This window comes from Leptodactylus fuscus, chromosome 2 (genome assembly GCF_031893055.1).
Source record: "Leptodactylus fuscus isolate aLepFus1 chromosome 2, aLepFus1.hap2, whole genome shotgun sequence".
NCBI classification, from domain to species: domain Eukaryota; kingdom Metazoa; phylum Chordata; class Amphibia; order Anura; family Leptodactylidae; genus Leptodactylus; species Leptodactylus fuscus.
The window spans coordinates 249357045-249383229 of record NC_134266.1 but is presented as its reverse complement, the minus strand read 5'-3'; the positions used below and the strand labels follow the sequence as shown (position 1 = coordinate 249383229).

At 43.3% G+C, this 26185-nt stretch overlaps 1 protein-coding gene across 4 annotated transcripts in view; it reads right to left on the bottom strand.

Moving 5' to 3' along the window:
* The window catches only part of FNDC3A (fibronectin type III domain containing 3A), a 183247-nt gene that overhangs the window by 46955 nt on the left and 110107 nt on the right, over positions 1-26185 (bottom strand). For 3 of the 4 annotated variants that reach the window (XM_075265995.1, XM_075265996.1, XM_075265997.1), the window contains one exon: positions 3624-3700. In XM_075265995.1, coding sequence (XP_075122096.1) covers positions 3624-3700 — 77 coding nt within the window. Of the gene's footprint in view, positions 1-3623; positions 3701-5309; positions 5345-26185 lie in introns of those variants that run through there. The other variant, XM_075265998.1, reaches the window with a different exon arrangement.

The following is a 26185-nucleotide window of genomic DNA, read 5'->3' as shown; positions in this document are numbered from 1 at the left end:
TCCTGGCTCAGCAAAATTTCCAATTAAAATTTAACTAAGGTGTCTGTCTAGATAGAACAAAGGTTGTGGTAGGGGGCAGCAGTCAGCTGTCAGCGGGATTTATCGTACATCATTATACTTCACCTCTGAGCATGTATCAGTGGAATAGCTCATAACATAGAAAACGTATAACGCCAAGTAGGAAGTTAACATGCAATCAATTGCTAGATATAGCTGGGTCTCGCAGGGTACATTAGTGTAGGTTATTAGGCTGCATGTTTTACCATATTTTACAGTTAAAAGTTGGATTATTCAATTTAAAGTGTTTTTTTCGGACCCTGTAGCACTTGGGTAATAGCAGTATTGTGACCCCACCTCCATACAGTGGTTGGCGCTGGCAGCTCCGGTCCTATTAGCGGAGAAGGGACAGAGCGGCTTTCAGCACCTGGAGGCATCCAGATCAGTTAAGGGGTGTGGGGTTCAGGTGTCAGATGCCCACCAATCAGAAAACAATGGCCTATCTTGTGAATAGGTCTTCAGTATGAAAAATGCTTGGGAACAAAAAACCCCTTTAAAGGGATCCTATCACTCAGACATGATTTTTTTCTAAGTACCACGTCAGAATAGGCTTAAGAAAGGCTATTCGTCTCCTACCTTTTGTCGTCTTCTCCGCACCGCCGTTTGCCTACAATACCGGTTCTTGTCCGTATGCTAATGAGCTCTCTCGCAGCATTGGGGGCAGGCCCCAGCACTTAGACAGCTTTGGGAGCATCCCCAGTGCTGCGAGAGAGCTCTCTCCAGCGCCGCCTCCTCTTCTTCAGCAGCAGCGTCATCTTCCTCCCATTTTTCCGGCGGTGGGTTGTAACTTCTAAGGCCTCGGGCCTTCGGTGGAGCAGGTGGCGCATGCCCACAGGCCACGAGAAAATGGCTGCTTCCAATACTGTGCAAGCGAATGGGCCTAGTCTGGAGGAAGGAGTTTCTTCAGGCCAAATCACGAGACGGCTCGGCCCGGAAAAAAGACTTGAGTGGCTCCCTTTTTGGTCAAGGTTTTGAGACAGATACAGCCTCAAAACCCTGACCAAAAAAACTCTGTGTGAACTTACCCTAAGAATTCGAGCATTTATCAACTCCAGCAGCTAGTTCTGGGTCTTGGTTGTATTGTACCCAGAAACCAAGTTGCAGGAAAAGTGCCATACTATTATGGTGCTCCCCATTAACTATACACTCGTGCAATGTAATAGTATAGACTTGAGCAGGAAGGGGTTAACCTAAATCAATATCATATTATAGTTCTCTGCATCTGCTAGAGACAGACGACACAGTGAACAGAACCCGAAGTAGTCAGCTCCATCCACTGTGTAGTGTTAGGTTACTGTAAATCATCTCCGACTCACATGACTAGGGTTGGGGTCTGCTTCTGGCAGGTTAGAGGCGCTGGATGTCAGACCCCACCATCAATCTAGTATTGATAACCAGTCCTAAGGATAGCTTATGAATATCAGAATCCCCAAAAACACCTTTATGCAAAGGTGTGCTGTAGGAACAGGAATTTGCATTTGTAATTCCAGTCTCAGACCTTATGGCGTATCCCCTGGATTTGTCTCTCTCCACTACTTTGCATGCACGATAAAGTGCTGCTAAGAATGGACTGTAGATTTGAATGGCCCATTAGCATTGAGGTGACTTGTTAGCGCTGTCTGTTTAGGTGAATACTTGTATTCCAGTTGAAGTAACAACACTAAGCATCTTCTCTTAGAATACAGTGTTGTGCAGTTATTGGGTCTCATTATTTCTGCTGTCAATGGGGCGTGTCTGAACTTATAGGTCATAGAATGCCAAAGAAACAACTGAACCTTAAAGGGGTTGCCCAAGCTTTGTGTTTTTATGCCCTAGGATGACTTAGGATAGACCATAAACATCCAAAAAGGCAGCCCCCACACCATTCAGCTGTATAAGTCCACTTCCAACGCCTGTACTATGCACAATACAAGACCATTATTAGTTCCAGTCCCTGTATAGCGACCAAGCGCAGATACTAAAATTATACTATGAGAAAAGGAATTGAGCTGCAGTAGCGGCGCCTGGCCACTATACAGGGAATTGAGCCATATGCTTCTGGTCTTGTGTTATGTATAGTACGGGCGTCTGAAGCAGCCCAGCAAAGCTGATACATGTACTGGACCCTCTTGTACCCCATACCCCTTTTCTTTTCTCAAACTGGTTTGAAGAGCACACAAATGCGTTTCATTTTCATCCTTAAAGGGGTTGTCCATGAATCTCAAGAATTAGGAAGAGCAGTGGGATGGGGACAGGTGCCATAAGATTTGAGATCACTGTAGACATAGTAGGAAAATGCTTTGAAAAATATGAGAGTTTAAAGTGGTATTCCCATCTCAAGGATCTTTTCTATACTGGTAGCTTATGTAAATGTAAGTTTTCCTAAATACATTGCTGTTCGAATATTCCTATTTCACATCTTACATATCACTTCCATGGAGTCTAATAAGACAGAATCGTTCGTACGCTTGAACTGAAAAGCGCTTGCAGTTGCGCTTGTATTCCATCCGGGAGGGTCCTCATGTGGACAGAACACATCAGCATGTGTGAACCGGCCCTTACAGACCCGGCATCCGGACCCGGCATACAGACATTGGGGCGGGTGTCGGGGCCGCAGCATCACCACACTACTGGCAGGAGCATGACGATGCTGTACATTTCAAACCGCAGAAGTACTTACGGTACTTCTGCTAGCAGGCCAGGAAGCAGACACACGCCGGGTGCAGGCCTGAGCTTACGTGGCCACGTCACCCGGCGTGTGATGGAGCAGTGGGGGGCGGGGTCTGTGTTCCTGGTCTGCTAGCAGAAAATTACCGTAATGACTCTAGTATAAGCCGAGGAGCACTTTTTCAGCACAAAAACTGTGCTGAAAAACTCGGCTTATACTCGAGTATATACGGTATATTAGATTTTTAGTAATTATATAATAAATAATCTTTTATGGTAAAGGCAAAGTCTATATTACGATGTTCATCAAACAGTCAACGCCGCCTCCCACCAGCTTGCAGGAAGTGAGAAGAAGAGACAGTCGGCAAAGCTACTGAAACAGGGAGATGGAAAAACCCCTTTAATTATATATATATATATATTTTTATGGCGCTTAAAGAGATAACTGTGATTACAGAGATATCTGTTAATTGTTGAGTAGCACCTCCCACTGGACTCCTAATCACATAATGAGTGGAGGTGTAAATAAATGAGCAAATTTTAATTGTATATAAACTGTTTCCCCAAACTATACGAGTATATATATATATATATATATATATATATATATATATATATATATATATATATATGTGTACACACTCGTACATCAAGACGCTCAACTCAATTTGTACTGCCTGTATACTGGACTGTATTTCCAATGTAACGACTTCCTATTAATACAATATACAGATAAGTAAGACTTTAGGATCATCTGTTTATAGCCGGCAGCAGAGACAAAGTACATGATGTAAATTTGTCGACCTGCTAATTTAGTATGTGTTGTATCTGTTGTTGTGAGAGAAAAAATACCATTATTGGTCTGACACCATAAACATCAAAAAGATTTCAAGATTTCTCCAGACTAAGGAAATACAGACCTGCTGAGCGTATCCTGGAGGCACGTAGATTGGAGGAACTGAGCCATTCGGGGACATCATAGGGACCTGAGCAGGACCTGCATAGAGGATTACATACAAGGTTATAATAAAAGACTAGGCAGACAAAAAAGTTACATCAGAATGAGGACATGTACTAAAGGAAATACGGTAATCGGAAAGTCGAGAGCTCGAAATCTGACAACCTGCGTATGAAGTACTAGACACTCTGCAAACTATCGGAACAGAAGATGTAAAGCACATATACAATATTAAGAACCGAAGTGATTAAAAAAAACACACAAAGACTAAATACACCTCCGATGGAGTCTGTGTAAAAATTTAGTAACCATGGGGTTTTGTGTTAAGGGGTTAACAACTAACCCCCTACCCACAGGACCCCCCCACCGATCCACAGAATAGAGGTCCTGTAACCACCATATCAATTCAGACACGTAAAGGGGTACACCAATCGGAGCTGGGAGAACTGTACCCCAGTGGTGACTGAAGTGTCAAGTCTGACCATTCATTTCAATGGGGCCACCAGCGATAGCAGAGTGTTGAGTTTTGGGCTATCTCTGGCGGTTCCATTGAAATAAATGGAGTGCTGGCAGTCTTGATGCTCCACTCAAAACTGTGATCCATGTCATGTGACCCCCTAAATTACTCCACTCCCACCTCCCCCGATTCAGCAGGACATTAAATTACCTGCGCTATGAGGACTGACTTTACTACAGTCAGCCATCCCCATATTACAGGTAATTAATACTTGTGAGATTGGGGAAGGAGGGAGGCAGAACGCTGCTCCAGATCACCAGAACCCCCGGATCCATCATCAGCGATCCCCTTGACCAGTTAAGTAAATTACAACTTCAAAGACAACTCCTTTATGTGAAGTGAAGGGGTTACACAAGATTATAAATGATGATAGCTTTCTTTAGCGAACAGTGCCACATCTGTCCACAGGTTTTCTGTGGTATTGCAGCTCAATACTATTCTGTTCAACAGAACTGCAACAGCAGACAAAATGTATTATTGTGGAAGAAAACAAACAGGTTATTCTAAGACAGGAGAGCCACTTCTCACACATATTTGGAATTGCGACCATTACACATGCACACGTCTTGCTCATAGCAGCTGTATAGGTCATAGGTGTGTTGGCCAAGCATATAAGAACAATGTCATCCCCCAAAAAAAGCCATTTAACCCATTAAGAATCCATGTAAGAGATGCATTACAGGTCTTTACAAACAGATGTGTTTTTGTAGCAGCTGGTTCAGCCATGACGGCTCTGAAAGGGTTACCTGGGACCTGTCATAATGATGGCATAACAGCTACCTAGCAGTAGCCAGGGGTGAGACATGACATTTACTTGGATTTGTTAACTCTGCACTGCAGACAAGAAGAAAACAATGTCATTTTTTCTATATAAATGCACATCAGTGATTCAGCAATGGGATGAGTGAGTCAGAAGATTCAGCGCAATGCAAGCAGCACGTCCTAAGCAATGATGGCTGCTGATCATCTCCTAACAGCTGGTGTCTGCATTGTCACCAAACCTGCCACATCTCACTTACTGGTGCACGAAGAACATAGTCAGAGAAAACCTGCACAGACACCAGTGTGTCCTAAGACCTAGAGCAGTGCGGCATGTGTATACTATGTGTGCAGACAGTCTGCAGTCCTTACCACTCATGTCTGTACACAGAACAGCCCGGTCCAGGGTATGCAGCACACGTTAGCAGGCACTGTGGGATCCAGGAAAAGCAAACAGCATACCACATGACCAGGTCACATGACATTCTGTACAGGGCGAGCCGGGACTACACTGTGTGTATATACTGTACACAATAGAGTATATATTCTATACATAATACTATAGCTGGAACGCACAATAAACCTTATAAGACTTATTGTTTGCACAGGTCTCTGCAGACAGCTGCTACATTTTTGTGTTGGTTTGTGTCTGACTTTTAGTGTTTTGCATTCTGCATTTGGAGGGGGTCGCTCTGGACTTGCCCTCCTCCCCCTATTTGCTATTTTAAATTTATCCAGTTTTATTATCACCTATCCTTATAATAAACCAGCAATATTAGATTTGTGGCAGTGTGACACCCCGAGACCCCACAGATCGCCTGTACTGAGACTGCATGACTCTTGTTAATGTTCATATAACACAAGCCATACAAACCGTAGCACTGCCGCAATGAAGTCTATGGGACAGTGCTGCAGTACCTATAGACACGGCTACGGTTTGTATGGCGAGTGAACAGTGCAATTCATGGAGTGTCAACATTACCATTTTACAGATTTCCATGGTACGTAACATAAATTTTTTCATTTGTACAGAAGAATTGTGGAGGGCCACTGGAAGCGTGGAGCCATTGGGGAATATTATACTATGTAGAAGTGCCAGTGGAGAATATTATATTGTGTGTGCAATCACTAGACCACATTATACTAGTGGTGTCACTCAGGAGCATTATACTGTAGGGAGAGTACATGGCTATTGGAGAATATTATACTGTGTGGGGGCCCACTGATGAGCATTATACTGTATTATACTGTATAGGGGCCACTCTGAGGCATTATCTTGTGTGGGGGGCCATTGAGTAGCATTATACTAGAAGTTTGTTTAGGCTCCTAAATGTTTCAGTTTTATAGTCAACAGCTTCTAGTTATTTTGTTTAGTCTTACTCAAGACAACCCCAGGGCATGTCCACATGCCTGAAACGGTGGCTGAGCCTTGGATATTTTCTACAGTTTAAGCTGAATTGGGTCCACCAACAAATATAGCAACAGTCAATAGGGTTCTCTATGCACATCCATGCAATGCAGTTTCAGTGCTAATACAAGAGTGTTATGTTTGGTTTTAACCCTGTTTTTCTATGGGTCATGTGACTGTTAAGCTTTACGATAATTTGTGTAACCAGCTGAGGCTACAAGTAGCGGCCAACTGTCCAAAACATGTCGCCAGTCACGGGAGGTCGCTAAAATGTTTAGACTCTGGATGTTGTGCTGGACAGTCCACGCTTGTGCTCAACCCCTTTATTTGCTTATATGATTTATAATACGTGATGCAATTGAATGTGCCTTAGCTTTGATCTTTATTGTTTCAGTACTATGATTCTGATAGTCTACTTATGATAGATTGGCTATGAGACTGGTGGTGGTCCAGCACTGAGCACCCCAGCAACCAGCTGCACCTTGGAGAGAACCACTTCATCTTCTCAGGACACTCATGCCACGTTCATTGGTGACATAGCTATGTTGGAGATCAGTCCTGTTCGAATTAATACGACTGACCAACCACAACAAGCACTGTCAGCTAAACAATGTACGGTGCTGTGCTTGGTATGTAATGGAGATGGCAGAACTCATCCAGAGATCTCATAACCTCTTCAAACAGATGTTCTCTGTTAGAGCTGGGTGTTGATGCTGATGACCAAGGGCAAACTTGAAACTTCTGGGCCCTGATGCAAAATGGGGTCCCTACCTACCTTGTGCCATTTAGAATACTGGTATATGTTATGCGGTCTTTGGGAACCCCTCAGTGTCCAGGGCCCAGCAGTGACTGCTACTGCTGCATCCCGTATAGCTACACTTTTGCCTATGACCTATCCCAAAGAAAGTCGTCTTGGAATGAAATCCAATGCCAAGGCCACAAATTGAAGAAAAGCTGCGTTTTTTTTATTGCAAATTTTGGAGTGGTTTTTAAGTCAAAGCCAAGAATGGCTTCAAAAGGAATGGGAAATGTAAAGGAAACACTACTGAGAAACAAGCTGGACCTTGCTGGAGTTGACCCTAGACTACCTGGAGTTGGATCATAGACTACCTCACAAACTGACCTCAATATGTGAGAGCCCGGGGCTGTGTGTCTGACACTGTGATCTGTAGTACGGGGGCACCACAAGGTACAGTTCTTGCCACTTTTCTCTTCACACTGTACACTGCTGACTTTAGGTGCAACTCATCCAGCTGTTACTTACAGAAGTACTCCAATGACACTGCTATAGTAGGCCTCATCACAGAGACGACAGGAAGTACAGCAACTTAAACCGGGATTTTGTTGAATGGTGCCAGCAGAACAACCTCAGGATTAATGCTGGGAAGACCAAGGAGATGGTGGTGGACTTCAGTAAATGGAGAAGTGCTCCAAACCCGGTGGACATCAAAGGGACAGGCATTGAGATAGTCAGGACCTATAAGTACCTGCGTGTGCTCCTCAATAATAAACTAGACTGGGCTGATCACCTGGAGGCGCTGCACAGAAAGGGCCACAGCAGACTCTACCTGCTCAGGATGCTGAGGGCCTTTGGAGTCCCAGGGGCCACTTCTTAGGGCCTTTTTCAACTCTGTGGTAGTATCAGCCATCTTCTTCGGTGTGGCCTGTAGGGGGAGTAGCATACCAGCCAGGGATAGAAATAGACTTGACAGGCTGGTCAGAAGGGCCAGCTCTGTCCTGGGGAGCCCCCTGGACCAAGTACAGGTGGTGGGTGACAGAAGGATACTGTCTGTGGTGAGCTCCATGCTGGAGAATAACTCCCATCCCATGTATGAGACCATGATAGCGCTGGGCAGTAGTGTCAGTGACCGACTGCTTCACCCCAAGTGTGAGAAGAAGCTATCGGAGATCCTTCCTCCCAACCGCGGTCAGGCTGTATAATCTACATCAGGCTAAGCGAAGATCACTCCGCACAGAGAACTAAATGATCCTGAGTCTTTCTTTTTCTTTTAGTTGCTATGACTCCTAGTATCTTTTTCAATTTGCTATTCTAAGCTTGTAGGCGTTATTTTTCTTGTAATATATTACTGTATTATCCATGCTGCTGTAACACATGAATTTCCCCATGGTGGGACTATTAAAAGATTATCTTATCTCATCTTATAGTTCTGTCCCATTTGCTCAATACACTTCTGGTTTTGGCTCCAAAAACTGCAGCAAAATCTGCAAAGAAAAATGTCTTAAAGTTTTCTTAGCTGCAATTAGCTACGTGGCTTTAGGGCACACAGTCTTATCCTTTAGAATAAATGCAGTATATCTCATAATTGTTACTACTATATTTCCTATTAACTTCCATGTGGAAAAACATCAGCATATAAAAAAGCTGAAATATACCGTCCCTGGCAAATGTCACATTGCTACAGTTTATCCACTACATGTATGTTTCCCCAATCCATTACTATACATTACTATACCTGCCACTCTAGTGGGACGTCTAAATGTATCATGATGGTTTTAACATTAGTTGTGGAATTTTCCAACCCGGTCTATGACATTTGTTGTTCATTATTGTTTGCACAAATTTTTCTAAAGATGGTTGGCCAAAATGCCTAAAATAACTGCACTAAAGTGGTTGTGCTGTTGTGGATACTTGTCCCTTTATCCACAAGACAGTGGGTAGGTGCCTAAAAGCTGGGTACCTTAAAATCTTCCTAAGGTCTCCTTGTGAATGGAGTGCCAGTGCACTTACAGGATTGGCGCTCCATTCACTTCTATGGGGCTGCGTATGTAATCTCTAGCAGCCACTCCATTCACAGGCCTCAGGCCAACTGTCAGTCCACTGTCTTCCTGATGACTGGGGAACCCAGCGAATGACCTCCAGTGATCGGACACTTATACCCTGTCCATAATGGTACAACCCCCTTAAAGGCTGCACCCATGGGCAACCATTCAAGACAAAAGACTGTCAAAGCTAAGAGGATTAGAAAACCTTTAAAACTCTGCATAAATGTTACATTTTTTATTGTCTACAAGTCTAAATCCAGTTATGTGCATGGAAATGTGATGGGGCAGCACTGAGCGCTTTACAGGGCTGTAGTCCTGGGTTCAAATCCTGCCAAGGACAACATCTGCAAGGAGTTTGTATGTTCTCCCTGTGTTTGCGCTGGTTTCCTCCCACACTCCCAAGACATTCTGATAGGAAATGTAGACACTGAGCCCTATATAGGACAGTGAATGACAACGTCTGTAAAGCGCTGCGGAATATGACGCCACTATACAAGTAAATATAATAAACAAATGCCATATGAACACCGATAGATCAATAATGACTAATAAAGCAAACCGGACCATTTCCTAAATGTTTACCACCGATCTTTGTATCAACAGGGTTATTTCAGCCTTTGCGTCTTCCCTTCATTCCCACTATGTCGTCTGTAACAAGACCATAGCACCAATAATAAGCAGTGCGATGTGTTATGTCTGGCAGGAAACCACAAAGAACAGTAAATCCCACCAAGTGAATGGGCATGTTTAATCATCCTAATGTAAGTATCTGACCTGTTAAGAAAAAAAAACACACGAAGTACAGAATTACATATACCGTATACCGAGTGATGTTTTTACTTTGGCGCTTGGGTAACATGTATTTTCCTCTCCTTTCTTTATTTAGCTAAGCATTTTGGCACCCTTAGCTTAGCAAGCGGAGATACTAATCCATGCGGATGTGCGGGTCGTGAATGGTTCTATACTTAGCATCAGGCTAATGTGAACAGCGATGAATCACTCGCTGTTATTCCCTGAGAGGCAACAGTGCTGGCTTTTTACAGCAGCACATTAGATGAACTGTCTCTCCCTAACAGAACACCCACACTTTGACATCACATGGGCAATGATATGCATCACTGACGCAGGCAGTGACAGGATCAAACACAAAGACCACAGCCCGCTGAAACAATAGAGATGGCTGCTGACGCTGACACATAACCCATCAACACTAACACACCGCGCAGGATCAATAGCCTCGCCGGCTACAAATAGTCCCAGGGCTTCTCCTTTTTGCATGGGGTGCTCATTTAAGATGTATTTATGGATACCAAGATCTTGATGCAGACATATCGAGATGACAGGGATCGTATCAGACAGGAGAACTCGCCGCTCGCTCTATTATTAGACATGACTGCGGTGTGAAACTTTAAGCGGTACAAAATCTATTGGCTTGCTATGAAGGGAACTTAAAGGGGTTGTCCAGGTTCAAACAAATATTGACAGACAAATGTTATTGTTTATATAATGGAAAAAAAACACAATATTCCAATATTCTTACTGTTTCAATTCCTCAAGGTTGTCTAGATCTCCACTTGCTGTCATTCATACTTCCAGTGAATAAATGTCCATCCATGGTTGGTCATGCAATAGAAAGTCTATGGTTTCTAACCCCATATTAAAAACCAAAAACAAAAAAACAAAACCTCAAGTGCTTGGAGCGCCCCTTTAAGTAGTCCTGAGTGGCAGTGTTGCCCACACCAACAAGTTGGAATAAATAGTTTGTTAATTTTCTAATTTCTTTTGGGAAAAACTGAAGCTGGAATCTAACTGGCTACTGTGGCAAACACATACCTAAATTGATAGACAACGTTATAGTTGCCAACAACTCACTTGACATGCCGCTAAACACAAAAGGACAATGCCATTGGTTCCATTATTAATGGCTGCCCACTAGTAAATAATATAAGAAGCCCATCACTCTTTTAAGGGTAACACCATACCGCCCAACCGTCCTGATTTCCACGGGACCGCCAAGATTTCCTACCCCTGTCCTGCCATCCCGCGCAGCTCCATACATGTCCCTTTAATGATTTACTGATCAATCATTCCTCCGATCACCGCCTGCTCTTATAACAGATAACAGGCTGCGGTAATCGGAGGAACGCTTTACTATGGTTCATGGACCTTGTGTGACATCACACGGTCACGTGACTAGGTGGGCAAGTCAGTGTCCCATGCAGTGAAGAGAGAAGAGATCCGTGTAAGGTACTGAGAAGGGAGGGGGAAGGGGAGAAGTGAGATGCAGGATGGAGAGAGAGAGAGAGAGTGTCTGTGTTTGTCATTATACTGGGGGCAGAGATGGAGGGGGGGGGGACATGAAATAGAGCAGATAAAGGGGGCACTTAAACTGGGGGACAACAGGAGAGGGCATTAAACTGTGGGAGTAGCTGGAGGGGGACCTGTCTGCCTCTAGTTGCCCCCAGTTTAATGTCACCCTCCAGCTACCCCTACGGTTTAATGTCTGCTTCTAGTTGCCCACTGTTTAATGTCCCACTTCATCTGCCATTTATTTATTGCCCCCTCCAACTACTCCCATTGCTAATGTCCACCTCCAGCTGATCCAGTTTCACATTTAAACTGCGGCACCAGGAGAGGGACTTAATGCTGTGGGGCAGTTGGAAGGGAACATTACAATGCGGAGACATATAACGTATGGGTGACTGTAGGAGGATAATACTGTGTCAGGGGACATGAAAAATGAAAAAGAATGGGCAGAGTCAACAAAAGTGGGCGGGGCTAAATTTGCAGCCATGCGCTATGCACACCACACATTTTGTCCCTCTTTCTGTTGTTCAAAAGTTGGGAGGTATGAGTAACACCACCGTAGAGATGACAATGTCTGGAGAAGTCTGTGGACTAGGAATCTCCAGGTAGAAAACAAACACCTAATAGGATCTGTCAACTCCATTTCTGGAACACAGGAAACTGAAGTTTAAGACCGGCATCTGACAGCATGCACGGTGCATTTACATAGTAAAGAGCAGGAGTAACCAGAGAAGGAATTGGAAGCAGCGATCACAGCCTGTAATTAGTTCTCAGCACTGCCGAGGACCTAACCTCATCAGAGGCTAAGGCACTGACCCACAAAGCAACCCATCACGTAATCCATGCACGAGTGCTACCGCAGAAAAAGTATGCCCAGTGTGAAAATTCCCCTGCAGCGCGTCAGATGACTCATGTGCCGAATGCCGTGCAGAAACTCCGCGCCTGAACCTAACAGGCTGAGACCGCAAAGACCGGGTCATAACACACGCTTACTTCATAGACAAAGAGTATGCAGCCTAAACCCAGTAGCCTCCTCTAAAACTTGTGGGATTGTGTGATCTGGCATTAGAATTGAGAAGAAAACATGGCTGCCCTATAGGTAGAGTATACATTGCAAAAACAGGAGCAAGAAAAAGGAACATGATGTTCGGTTTCATATGCTGTTTTGTTTTCCTGGCTTGGATATTCTGGTTAGTGGTCCTTTAAGCCATATAGTGCACACGACTTGGGATATCACTCTAAATGACTCTGACAATACAGGTGACAGATGGCCCTTTTCCGGTCACTCACAATGAAACATTATGTAAGGCAAGGTTAATTCCAGTCATTCATATTGAATTGATTTTATAAGCAGATGAGTCAGAACAGAAGCGTCAACCTAGAAGGTTCTTCTCTTTGCCTGGGAATATATAATGTGATGGATATATCAAGACCAGCGTAAACCAGGGCCCAGCAATGGCCGAGGATTCACCAGATTAATGGGGCACAGAGTTAGGTGCATCCTCTGCCGGGTCATGTGCCTCTGCAGAAGTCTGCCAGCTCATAGGTGTCTGGTGATAGTTATGCGACAAAAGTGGGTAAATTTGGCATGGGTGTTGAACCTGCCCATATCAAAATGGCGAGGCTGGCATAAAAACATCACTTGCGCCTATTATATTTGCACAAAAATAGTGGAGCAGATTCTTAATGAATCTGCCCTGGCATAGTTTAACTAAGCAGAAGGATTTGAGATCTCAGCCCCCCTGGACCTCTTCCATCATCTTGTCCCAAAATGATTAGAGAAACAGTACAGAACCGTTCACAATTCAGTAGCCAAAGGAATTAGCCACTGGTGCCAACTTTTTTTTGGTTTTATTTGAGGTCTCAGAAAGTCAAATTGACACCTATATTGGTCTAGAGGCCCCAATGAACTTCAGAGCGAAGTTGGCCAAAACTGTCAATTTTGGCCAGACTCTCAACTGATCGATAACGATGGATGAAAGAAGGAATGGGTAAGCCGAACTTCAAAAGCAGATACTTTTGTTGTCAGGGAAGTTAAGCCGTCTGTAAAAGATCCAATATTTGGTGAAATCTGTAATCACGTGTAGAGAAGCCTTAAGACATAAGACTCATAAGGTAACATGACAGGAAGAGTCAGCTTGTTGTAAAGACAATAAGGAGGTTTATTAATGTCTTCAGAGAAGCTCATAGGTAGGTTTCTTCATCTGGATGTCTTGGAGGGTTCCAGCTTGGTTCATGCTTGATCATCTGGTGGATGGACTCTTGGATGGTCACAACATCTTGTCCAGTATGACAGAGAGAGATAGCAGGCAGTCCTGCCATAGATCCCCCAAGGATTCTCCCAAGGATGACCACCACCAAGGCCACGACCAAGACGTCTGTCACTCATTTATGTCATGAGAAGGGGTGTTGCCCTCCATCTTGTTGCTTTATAAGGACAACTCTAAAATGGTGTACCCTAACCGCACCCATGCAGTCAGCAGACTAGAATGTTAACCCTAAGTATGCCAGGACTATTGTAATATCATAACATTTAACACTGTCACAAGTTTAACGTCCTCCCAACCAGCTGAGCAAGTAAATGGTCACTTGTGGGTCAGCTACATCTTTTATGCTACATATAAGGATTACCAGCAGCATATCACCCTGTGTAAATGGGGATATGCTGCCGATAAACACCACAACCGAACGTGGAGGGAAGATTATATTGGCCGTCATTCCTTTGCCATGTTCCTTGCATCAGCGTGTGTCGAAGGTCAATGTGAATAAGAGTTGACTGGCATGTTATATCCATACACATACATTTATACCTTGTAAAAGGTACCTTTAATTAAAGTCTACAGTATATTGTCCATATCTGGGATAGCCATTCATTAGCTATTACGTGAGCTGGGTGGGTGGCAGGACATGAACGGCCTATAAAAGCAGCCATATCTCAGCTGATATTGACAACCAAGCATATATTACGCTGTGCATGGTTTCTAAATGACTACAATCCCAGATAATGATCCAGCTGTTCGGCCCGTGAGTCACCATCTTTATAACCAGTGCTTATTTATTTTATGACTCCAAGCACTAAGAAAGTCTTTTGGAGCTTCATTTGTTTGCACCATTTACATGCATAAAATATATTTATTGTTCTTTTAGCACTATGTGTCCATTTCATCATTGTTTGCTCCATCATCTTTAGAAAATAGTTCAGCTCATTATTACCTACGATAATTGTAAGTCACTGGCACCATACATAAGTGTAAGCGCACAGAGGATTCGGCTATGAAGGGTGATATATATTAGAACGCTATTAGCAACTCTTTTATTACTTAGAAAATCTTTTCATATACAAAAGCGTCTCTGCAGCCCCATAAGTAACATTGGGCCCCATATTAACATGAGCATTAGTTCAGCGAGTTCAGAACTGGTATACTGTACTATTACTTTATACATAGTTATGGATAAAGCACATAGTGATGTCACAGTACAGATAATGCACATAGTGATGTCACAGTACAGGGATATTGTATACAGTGATGTCACAGTACAGGGATATTGTATACAGTGATGTCACAGTACGGGGATAATGATACACAAAAGTATCTCTTTGTATACAGTGACATCACAGCATATTACAATGATGTAGGCCTTATGACTTCCCGGTATTTGCATACAGATTAGCAGCTCTGTCTTGGGGAGCCCCCTGGACCCAGTACAGGTGGTGGGTGACAGAAGGATACTGTCTGTGGTGACCTCCATGCTGGAGAACAAATCCCACCCCATGTATGGGACCTTGATGGGACTTGGCAGCACTGTAAGCGACCGTCTGCTTCACCCCAAGTGTGAGAAGGAGCGATATCGCAAGTCCTTCCTTCCAACCGCGACCAGGCTGTATAATCTACATCAGACCAAGCGAAGATCACTCCGCACAGAGAACTAAATGATCCTGAGTCTTCCTTCTTTCTCTTCAGTTCCTTAGCTGCTATGGACTCCTAGTATATCTTCTCTTCTCAGCATATGTGTGTCTACATCTGTAATATATTACTGTGTATTATCCTGTATCTGTATTACTATGCTGCTGTAACATGCGGAAATTTCCCCACTGTGGGACTATTAAAGGATTATCTCATCTTATATCCCTTCCATCATCCATAGAAAAAATGGGCCCCTTAGTTGTTGGCCCCATAATCTCTGCTATGTCTTTTGCCCTGGTAGTTATGCTCATGTCTCACTGATAACCAGCAGGAAATGACAAAAGTTAAAGAGGTTTTCCATTAACATAACCTTGTACAAAGTGGTTTTCTATTTTGGCTTATTGGAGAATGGGAGTTCTAATAGAGTATATGGACATGGATCCATAAACTTAATTAATCTTTTACATTACATCTACATCCCCCATTTGACATATAATCTGGGAAAATCTCCTAACTAAACATCAACTGGGAATGCTCACATAGCAGAATCTGGTGTTGATGTTGATGCGCATTCCACCTCAAAATCTGCATCAAATTGTGCCCCGAATATCATTGTATTCAAGGGGAAGTAGAGATAGAAATTGGACATCGAAAAAGTAAACGTCTCACTCCATGTTGTTGTGGATTCCAAGGCTGACTCAGCCACAAAACCCGAGGGATGAGCCACTTCTCTGACTATATGCCGTCATATAGATGGAGGGTGGAAAGTGGAGAGGAAATTTAGGTGGAGGTTTTCTTTCATTCCTAAGCATACATTATTGATATGATGTGAAAAAGATCTAGAAAAGGCTTGAACTAGAGTTGCAATCCAGGGGTAAAGAAGGAAACGGTACAATATGAGCCTTCACAAAGCAGGGGGAGGAAGAACCATCTACACCGACATCACTCCATAGAATAAATGGAAAGAAAAATTCTAATAAATTGTGCTTGGGAGCAAAAAAAGAGAATTGCTCTCGCACCACTTCTGGAATGTAGTTCACTATAGATCAATGCCGGAAACCTAGCAGTATGGAATAAAAGGTGCAACACTTGCTCCATATAACTTGTGCCACACTTTCCTTTGGGATTGATTGACAGCTCCAGAATTGGCCTAACTCATTGAAATCTCTTAGATGGGCATGCGATCTTGGAATGGCTTATGCTTGGCACTCTCCATGCTTCATACAATGATATCCATTGTATATTAATACAAGAGGTATCCATTAGTATCAGTGGTATCCATTAGTCATTAATCAACACCAAGAGGGGAGAAATGAAGCAGAGATTACTAAGGAGAGTCTCAACACGTGAGAGGTTTAGGAAAGCTCAATCGCTCCTTGGGAGATCATTTGCATAGGTGTTAAAAGTTTTTCCTGGTTTTTCTTTTTTTTTTTTTTTTTTTATGGCCAGTTGTTAGGGCAGGCCATTAATATCTGATTGTGGACATTGACACCCAACCCCTGCACTGATCAGCCCATTTACTGCAACTCTGCTCTGTGAATGGAAGCCAAGCCGTAGTAGCACCGCTCAGCCACTATACAACATATGGAGCCATCTGCCTTCAGACCCGTACATTGTATTGTACCAGGCATGATAGCATCCCAAACAAATGATTGAGTGCTGATCCTTCACTGATCACATATCTATAGTCCATCATTATGATAGGCTAAAAAAACATCTCCAAACCCCCTATAAACATTGGATTTCTCTGCAAATAGACCTCCATGAGAAAAAGCCCTAACCTGAATGTCCATTGCTTTAAAGGGCAAAAAGGCTCCCTTAAAAAAAAAAAAAAAAAAAAAAAAATTAAAGGGGCTCTATCATTGGGAAATATTTTTAGCTAATCACATCCTTACATAGCCTTTAGAAAGGCTATTCCACACCTACCTTTAGTATGTAAATTGACTCAGTAGCTTTGAATGAGCCCTGCTATTCTCTATGTGTGTGAGAGCAGAGAGGCTGCTGTGCTGATGTCTCACCTCTCGGCTCTCACACACATAGAGAATAGCAGACGGTGATCACAGACACTTCGCTGGAGGCTAATTAGCATATGAATAAAAACAGACTTATACAAAAACTACTGACTACTGACGCATGCAGAAGACGGAAACCTGTCATGCCGAGTTCGGCCGTGGGCGCCGGGGAGCGTATTATGCGCTTCGCAGCAAAACTGTTTTTTTTTTTTTAACCGGACACAGAGTAATGCATGTCCGACTCTGTGTCCGGTTTTTTTTTTAAAAAAAAACGGTTTTGCTGCGGAGCGCATAAAACGCTCACTGGCGCACACGGTCGGACACTTTTCAAGCCCATTCATTTGAACATGCTGGCAGGTTTCCGTCTCCTGCCTCTGTTTTGTGCAGGAAACGGAAATCTGCAGAACGGACACCTGGGCGCAGATGTGAACAAGCCCTTAGGCGATTTACATACAAAACGTAGGTGTGGAATAGACTTTCTGAAGGCTATGCAAGGATGTGCATTGCTAAAAATTACTTTTCCCAGTGATAGAGCCCCTTTAACTAGTAGGCAGCACAAGTGAGGATAAAAAAATAAAAATATACCGGTATATAGATTTTTCATTGCTTTTTTGTTTATTTTGTTTTTTCTACAATATTTTGAAATTTTTTTCATCAGTATCATGAAATATCAGCCCTGCCTCAGAGTCTGACATAATTCACGCAGGACTTTCTCCTCCTTCCACAAGTGATGACCAACAGTTACTTCACTGCAGCCAGTCGTTGGATGGCAGGACGAGGACACCAACATCACGTCTGACTCTTTTTGACTGAAACCAGTTCACTCTCTTTAAACCTTTAATTTTCTTTAAAGAGGACCTTGCACCACCTCCACCAATTCAAGCTCTTAACATCTGATAATAAAAGATGCTCCACTCATTCCACAACAAGCAGAATTTTCACTCAAGCCCCCACCATTCCTGAGAAACAGGTGCAGTTAGTTTTGGTAACTTATGTGTTATTTAAAGAGGACTGTGAGGAACGCCCCCCCAGTATAAGTCTATGAACGAATACTGCCGGGGAGGAGGGGTGTTCCTCACAGCTCAGCGATGACAATAGACTGTCAGGAACGCCTTTCTAACCGTGGGGAGAGATCGGTGCCAAAACCAATGGCATCAATATCTCCAGGCCCGAGGCAAATAGCGGGAAAGCCAGCAGTCCCCTGAATTCGACTTTCTAGCAATACATCATACCACATGTACCTGAGGACATGAAAGGTCCTTGTTAAGCTCTGTAATACCAGAAGGGCGATGTCAGGCAGGAGGTGTGACTCAGAAATCCAATCAGAGGCAGCCAGTGTCAGATCATATGCTTTGTCTGCTCCTGCCTGACACCGCCCTCCTGACAGTACAGAGCCTAAGTAGTATATCAGGCAGCAAAACTAACAGCACTGATTGCTCAAGAACAGTGTGGGCTAGAGAGAAAATTCCAACTGTCTCAGAATCAATGGAGGGGCACCTATTAACAGATGCTAAGAACTGAGGTTGTCCAGTTTCAGACTAAGAAGAGACAAATGTTATTCTTTGTAGAATAAAAAAGTTATAGATTTTTCCAATATACTTTCTGTATCAATCCCTCACAGTTTTCTATATGCATGTGATTAGCGCACAGGTGCACAGCTCGTTATAGTCATAGCACAGTAATTAGACATCTGCCTGGTAACGAGCTGTGCACCTGTGCGTACATCACATGACCATGGACTGTATAATCACATGACCACGGACTGTACATCACATGACCACGGACTGTACATCACATGACCATGGACTGTATTATCACATGATCATGGACTGTACATTACATGACCATGGACTGTATAATCACATGATCATGGACTGTGCATCACATGACCATGGACTGTATAATCACATGATCATGGACTGATTTTTATCCACTGGGACTAAGTGGAATGAATGGCAGCAAGAGAAGATCTAAAGAACCAAAAGGAATTGATACATTAAGTATAAAGGTAAATTGTACAAGCGATAATATCTGTCTCTTAATACTGATCAGAATGTGGACACCCCCTTTAAGCAAAAATAAGAAAATAGAGAAACGTGAATATGCTTAAGAAGACATTCAAATTTTAGGGGAACTCGGCCAGCCCTACCTTACACCTATGCCTACATCAGCAACATCCCATAGACAAATCATTACAAGATTTTGTGTGCCCCTGCGCTTCCCAGCTCAATAAAAACCACCGCATTTACTGTACCAGCGATTTCACTTCCCACCCAGGTAATCCAAAAAATAAAATGAAACGACTGCAGAATCTGACTTTATGGAAGGAGCTGTAGTTAAATTTTGTCACCGCCTCTTCATATAAAGATGCTTTATGAGTCTTTGGGATTTAATTACAAATGACTCATCCTGATTTGCATGCGGTATTTTCTCCCCCTGGTTCTCTGGATGTGTGGCAATTTCCTCCCAGCCAAACCATCTATAGCATGGCTTTCCTTGTGATGTCAAGCAGCGTTTAATGGCTCTTAGCAGAGGCTTGGGACTGTGCCCTGAATGAGTCATCTCCATTCACGATGTGTGCAGCACACAGATTTTCATGAATGGATTATTCAGCTACAAATGGTGCCCATTCATACAATGCCGACTCCGCTCGCTGGAATAGAGGCGATAGGTCTATTTCAAGACCACCGCATGAAGAATGGAGGAAAAAAAATGCTTCACGTATCTGTGACACTGTGTATAGACACGTATCAGTCTTGGTACATCGCATGCTACAATTCACAGAGCTATAAAAAGATTTCCTTGGACTAAATAGGTTATTTGTACTTTATGGAATTCTCCACTTTAGGCAATTTAATAAGAGAAGAATACAGAAGAGGTTCAGGTAAAATTGCGTGTGCGTTCAGACACAGATTAACATAATTACATATTATATTTAATACTGAACAAAAAAAAAAAATCAGTGTAGCAGCCAGACATGTAATTATTTCCTAGAAAGCCTCGCACACTAGGGATATCACTCGGGACAAAAGAACCAGAGGAAATGGTAGTATATACGGACGGTATTATTCAGGCGGACCTGTCACCTTTACTGACATGTATATTGTAACAAATACATCTATGCCCCAAAAATTATCAATTCTGGAACACCTTTCCATAAAGCTATAGGCTGTGCTGCTCCTGTTATTCCTCATAGAGATCTAAATAAATTGACTGCACCCCTTAGGGGTTGTCCAGTTTCAGCAAATAAGTGTTATTGCTTGTATGGTGAGAAGTTATATGATGGTCGTTACAGTCACAGCACAGTAATCAGATCTGTCCTGTAACGAGCTGCGCACCTGTGTGTCAACCGCCTGAGCCTGCACTGTCCACCGCCTGAGCCTGGACTGTCCACCGCCTGAGCCTGGACTGTCCACCGCCTGAGCCTGGACTGTCCACCGCCTGAGCCTGGACTGTCCACCGCCTGAGCCTGGACTGTCCACCGCCTGAGCCTGGACTGTCCACCGCCTGAGCCTGGACTGTCCACCGCCTGAGCCTGGACTGTCCACCGCCTGAGCCTGGACTGTCCACCGCCTGAGCCTGGACTGTCCACCGCCTGAGCCTGGACTGTCCACCGCCTGAGCCTGGACTGTCCACCGCCTGAGCCTGGACTGTCCACCGCCTGAGCCTGGACTGTCCACCGCCTGAGCCTGGACTGTCCACCGCCTGAGCCTGGACTGTCCACCGCCTGAGCCTGGACTGTCCACCGCCTGAGCCTGGACTGTCCACCGCCTGAGCCTGGACTGTCCACCGCCTGAGCCTGGACTGTCCACCGCCTGAGCCTGGACTCATTTTTATCCACTGGAAGTAATTAAATCACAGCAAGCAGAGATCTAGAAAAGCATGGGAAATGGATACAGAAATACACAAATTTTATACGTTTTCATTATACAAACAATAATAATAATTGCTGAAACTAGACAAATTATTACTGGTTATGCATTTTAGACTTTTGGTAAAGACAAGTTGATCCAGGGTTTTATATGTATTACCGGATTTGGAGTCAGGAATAATAATACATTTTATTTATATAACGCCAACATATTCTGCAGCACTGTACAATTTGTAGGGTTCAAATACAGACAGAAAGATACATTACAAGAAAAGTCATTTCACACAATGGGACTGAGGGCCCTGCTCACAAGAGCTTACAATCTATGAGGTAGAGGGGGTGACACAAGAGATAGCAGGGGCGGCATTGCTTATACAGAGGTCAGACAATTTTGTAATAGCGGTGACTGTCATTACACAAACATAAAACTTTGAGCTGTCACCAGTCGTGTCCTTTAATATGTGGTTGGAGCTTGGACATATAGAGTTAGCCTGAAATGGCATCATACTGTGGGGTAATGTGGGAGCTGGGACAGAGGAAGGTTAAATTTTGGGGATTCTAATGATGGTACAGAAGGGTTTACATTAAGAATTGTGATAGACCTATCTAAAAAGGTGTGTCTTTAATTTGCGCTTGAAACTGTAGAAATTGGGAGTTAATCTGATTGTCCGGGGTAGAGCATTCCAGAGAAGTGGTGCAGCTCGGGAGAAGTCTTGTATACGAGCGTGGGAGGTTCTGATAATAGAGGATGTAAGTGTTAGGTCATTGAGTGAACGAAGAACACGGAATGATACACTGAAAGTGCGGTCTCAGAGATAAGGAAGGAGGATTTTTCCTGACATGGGGTAATTGGTGTCAACAGACAATACGTAACATATCAGGCACCAAAATCACCAGCATTGATTTCTCAGGAAAGGTGGGCGCTAGTGGAAAAATTCAAACTGTTCCAGAATCACTAGAGCAACACCTATTAACTGATGTAAACAACTGGATTTGTTGGAGGTAGTGAAAGGTCCTCTTTAAAGGAGATGGTATGCTCAGAACTACATACAGAATTTGCCCAGTAGACCAAATATCAGTGCACGGATATGACTCATTTATTCACACATATTCATATATATAGTTGTATAACTGGAGTAGGATAAATGACGCATATATTATATAACAGTTTGCAGAACAGTACGCACAAATCCTGTCCACGTATGTATATTATATACAAACCATACAAGCTGTAACGTATACGCCCCTCATTAAAAACAACAACTGAAGCATAATGAAAAACCGCAGAATCTGAGCTCACTCGCTCCTACAGCCGCCATACAGTATGCATGTTGCTGAATGATTAATATAATGGTTTGGTAGGAAGGTTTTCTTTGCTGGCATATATTTATTAATACTGTAATGGAACAACCCTTCCCCCGCCTGCGCTATCATATTCACGCTTTTATTAAAATACGTACCACTACTATAGTAAGCCCTATTGGGACAGCTTTATTATCAGGCTGCAATGGACAAAGATGGAGTTAATGCAGTTTTGCTTTTTACATATGCTCAAGTGCAGAAGGCAAACTAGCTCCTATGGGAGTGTTGTATTCGCTTGTCTCTAGTAGGAACTAATTTTAGGTAGAGCCGGAAAAAAGTTACTGACTCCAAAATGGAAGGGTTAATTATATTATAGAATTATTAATATTGTATAATTAGATGTATCATTTGTTGTATACTTACTTCCATAGGAAAATAAATCATTGACATTAAATGCTTTAGGAGGGATACTAATGACCAGGATCCACCATCATGTGAAGGTCCAAGTTGAACAGTAGATGAACACTTATTTACTGCATTTTTTGGACGCTAAGGTGTGTCTGACTAGAAGACGGACTCCAGGTTTAGACATGAAAAATTAGGGAAAAAAAACGTACCCACAGTCAACACAGTTGGACCTTACTATCGCGCAGGCTAACTGTTGTGACCAAACTCCTGAAGACCTCCACCTAGTCCCGCATCCTTCACTCTCGATTCCCATACTTGGTAACCGTGATTTCCTTCCCAGTATGAACAACTCTCTCTTTATGAGATGGTGTAGAACGAGAGTTTTGAGGGCCTCGCACTTCCTCTGTGGGCCAACATTGACCTCGAAGGGATGTCTGGGCTCTTCAACTGAAATCCTTGGGAACGTGGAGGGTATCACAGTTGATGAGTTAACTGAGATCATTATCGCTCCCCAGCCACGTTCTCCCAATGTCGGAGATGATCTGTTTGGGCACCTCCCTGGTTAGACATTATTATACTGTGGGTGGAGGCACTAATTTGGCAACTTTCTTCGTTTGGGGGCACTAAGGTGACATTAATGCCCATGCACACAATAATGCCCCATTAGTTCCCCCCAAGTGTTAAAATTAACTATTAATTCCCTATGGGAAGAATATGCAAATCTGTCTTCCATGATGTAATTAGGAAGTCAGGTGCCTCAGTGTTGCAAACCAATAGAAGGCGCTCACTGGAATGTGCAAGCCTGTCTTCCCTGATGTAATTAGGAAGACAGAATGTCAGTGATATGGGAGCAGCCTTTATTGGGCCATATCACTGAGATTCTGTCTTCCTAATTACATCAGGGAAGACAGGCTTGCACATTCCAGTGAGCGCCCTCTATTGGTTTGCAACACTGAGGCACCTGACTTCCTAATTACATCATGGAGATGCAAAGTGGAGTGCTAAAGGCTTAATAAGTCTCCACACACCTATATGGTGGTATCTCCCCAAGGAGTGACGATACCCCCCATACCCTTATTAATTCCCTCTCACAGATGATCTCTGTCGTCATTATAAGATGTCTGTGTTTAGGGGCAGTGGTCACAAAAAAGTGTTTTAGGGGAATGAGGCAGGGGTCCAGATAGCTGACAGCTGCAGTTTTGGTTCAGACTGTGGTCCGTCTGTTGAGTATCTTCACTGCTTCTGTCTGACCCCAGCTGTCAGCCATTTACAAAAGAGTTAGAGTTGGAGCTGGAGTTAAAGTCAGTGGTGGAAAGGGGAAACAAGATCTATAAGTGCAAAATATCCAATAAAATATATAGTTCATAACATGTAGCCCTATGTGTCACCTTTGCACCAAACATGACCCTGCCATTTTATATATTTACCTCTTGTTTGTCCATATGTTATGAAAACTAAAAGTGGTTACACTTAAAGCTACAAATAAACTAGTATTTAGGAATCCGCCAAAAAAGATTGGCATCTCTGATCTATTTTTAGACTAAGTAAATTACTGCGTTTAGCGAAACTTGGGACAAATACCTTGCAAAAAGTAGAAACTATTCATTACCTAGGAGGAGCACTCGGGGAAGAGCATGTGAGGTGTTTGTTTTTCTCAAGAAAACAGAAAATAATCATCGTCAAAAAGCTACAAAGTGCTATAAATGTTCATGATTTGGGGCTTAAAGGGATTCTACCATTAAAAAAAAATTTTTTGTGGATAAGACGTCGAAATAGTCTGTATAAAGGCTATTCGTCTCTTACTTTTAGACGTGATCTCCGCCGCTCCGTTCCTTAGAAATACCGCTTTTTACTGGTATGAAATGAGTTCTCCTGCAGCGATGGGGGCGGGCCCCAGCACTCAAATAGCGATGAGGGTGTCCCCACCGCTGCCAAAGAAGTGTCTACAAGCGCTGCCTCCTCCTTTGTCCACTGCATCATCTTCAGTGTCTTCCGGTGCAGGCTCGTAACTTCTAGCAGAGCAGAGCGCGCAGGCACACAGGTCACGGGAAAATGGCCGCTTGCACAGTATTGTTAGCGGCCATTTTTCCATTGCCTGTCCGCCTGCGCAGTCTGCTCTGCTAGGTTACGAGCGTGCGCCGGAAGAAGACACTGAACATGACGCGGTAGACGAAGAAGGAGGCAGCGCTTGGAGACACTTCTCTGGCAGCGGTGGGGACGCCCTAATCACTGTTTGAGCACTGGGGCCCGCCCCCATCGCTGCGAGAGAACTCATTTGCATATCGGTAAAAACCCCGTATTTCTGAGGAACAGCACAGCAGAGACCACGTCTAAAGGTAAGAGACTAATAGCTTTTCTAAAGGCTATTACGCCATCTTATCCACAAAAAAAGGGTTTTAATGGTAGAGTCCCTTTAAAGGAGCACTCTCACAAATACAACCAAGGGTCCTACTTCTCTAATCTAAGCAAAGTACAGGACAAATGACCATCGAATTATTAAATAGTACTTGAGGGTTCAGGAAAAGTAAAATACATGCAGGGTTTTGCTAAGCAATCTGTGACTGTATAAGCCTTCATACATGGCGTTGTATCAATTTTCCTGCTGCTAATAGCCCCATAACGGCTGCAACACATTTTGCCTTTTCCTCTGAGGCCTGTACAATACTAGCAGTTTTTTTTTACATGTAATTCTGAGCAACTGTATAATAGCAAACAAATAGCTAAGAAACACCTGAGCAAACATAATATGGGAGATTTCAAAAACTCTAAATCCAGATTATGATACAGCTAAAAAAAATCTCCGATACAGAAAAAGAGAAATCTGAGCACAATCAGGAAAATTGCTATCTATGACTAACATCCTGCCAGCAACAACACAAGCAGCTAGTCAGAAGTAAACGGACTATCCTAATAGTCATTGTAGACTATGAGAAGCTGCAGACTCCTCTAAGTGCAGTATACAGGCAGGGAAAACGGAGTATAAACATGCAGAGGCTGTGACGGGAGACCTCCCCCTCCCCTTCCTGTGAACAACAAATTAACAAGAAGAGAGACACCTAGTGGCAGGAACTAGAGAGAGGATTGTCAGGCAGAAAACAGCAAGTGCTGTCTGCTTTCCATTACAAATCTTGCCATATAGTTATGTTTAATCACAGTGATACTAGGAGCAGCAAGTAAAATACAGGCAAGAAAAGGCTGCACAAGGAGAAAGAGTATTTAGCACTGCAGGGGATGTATTTGCAGATACCGTA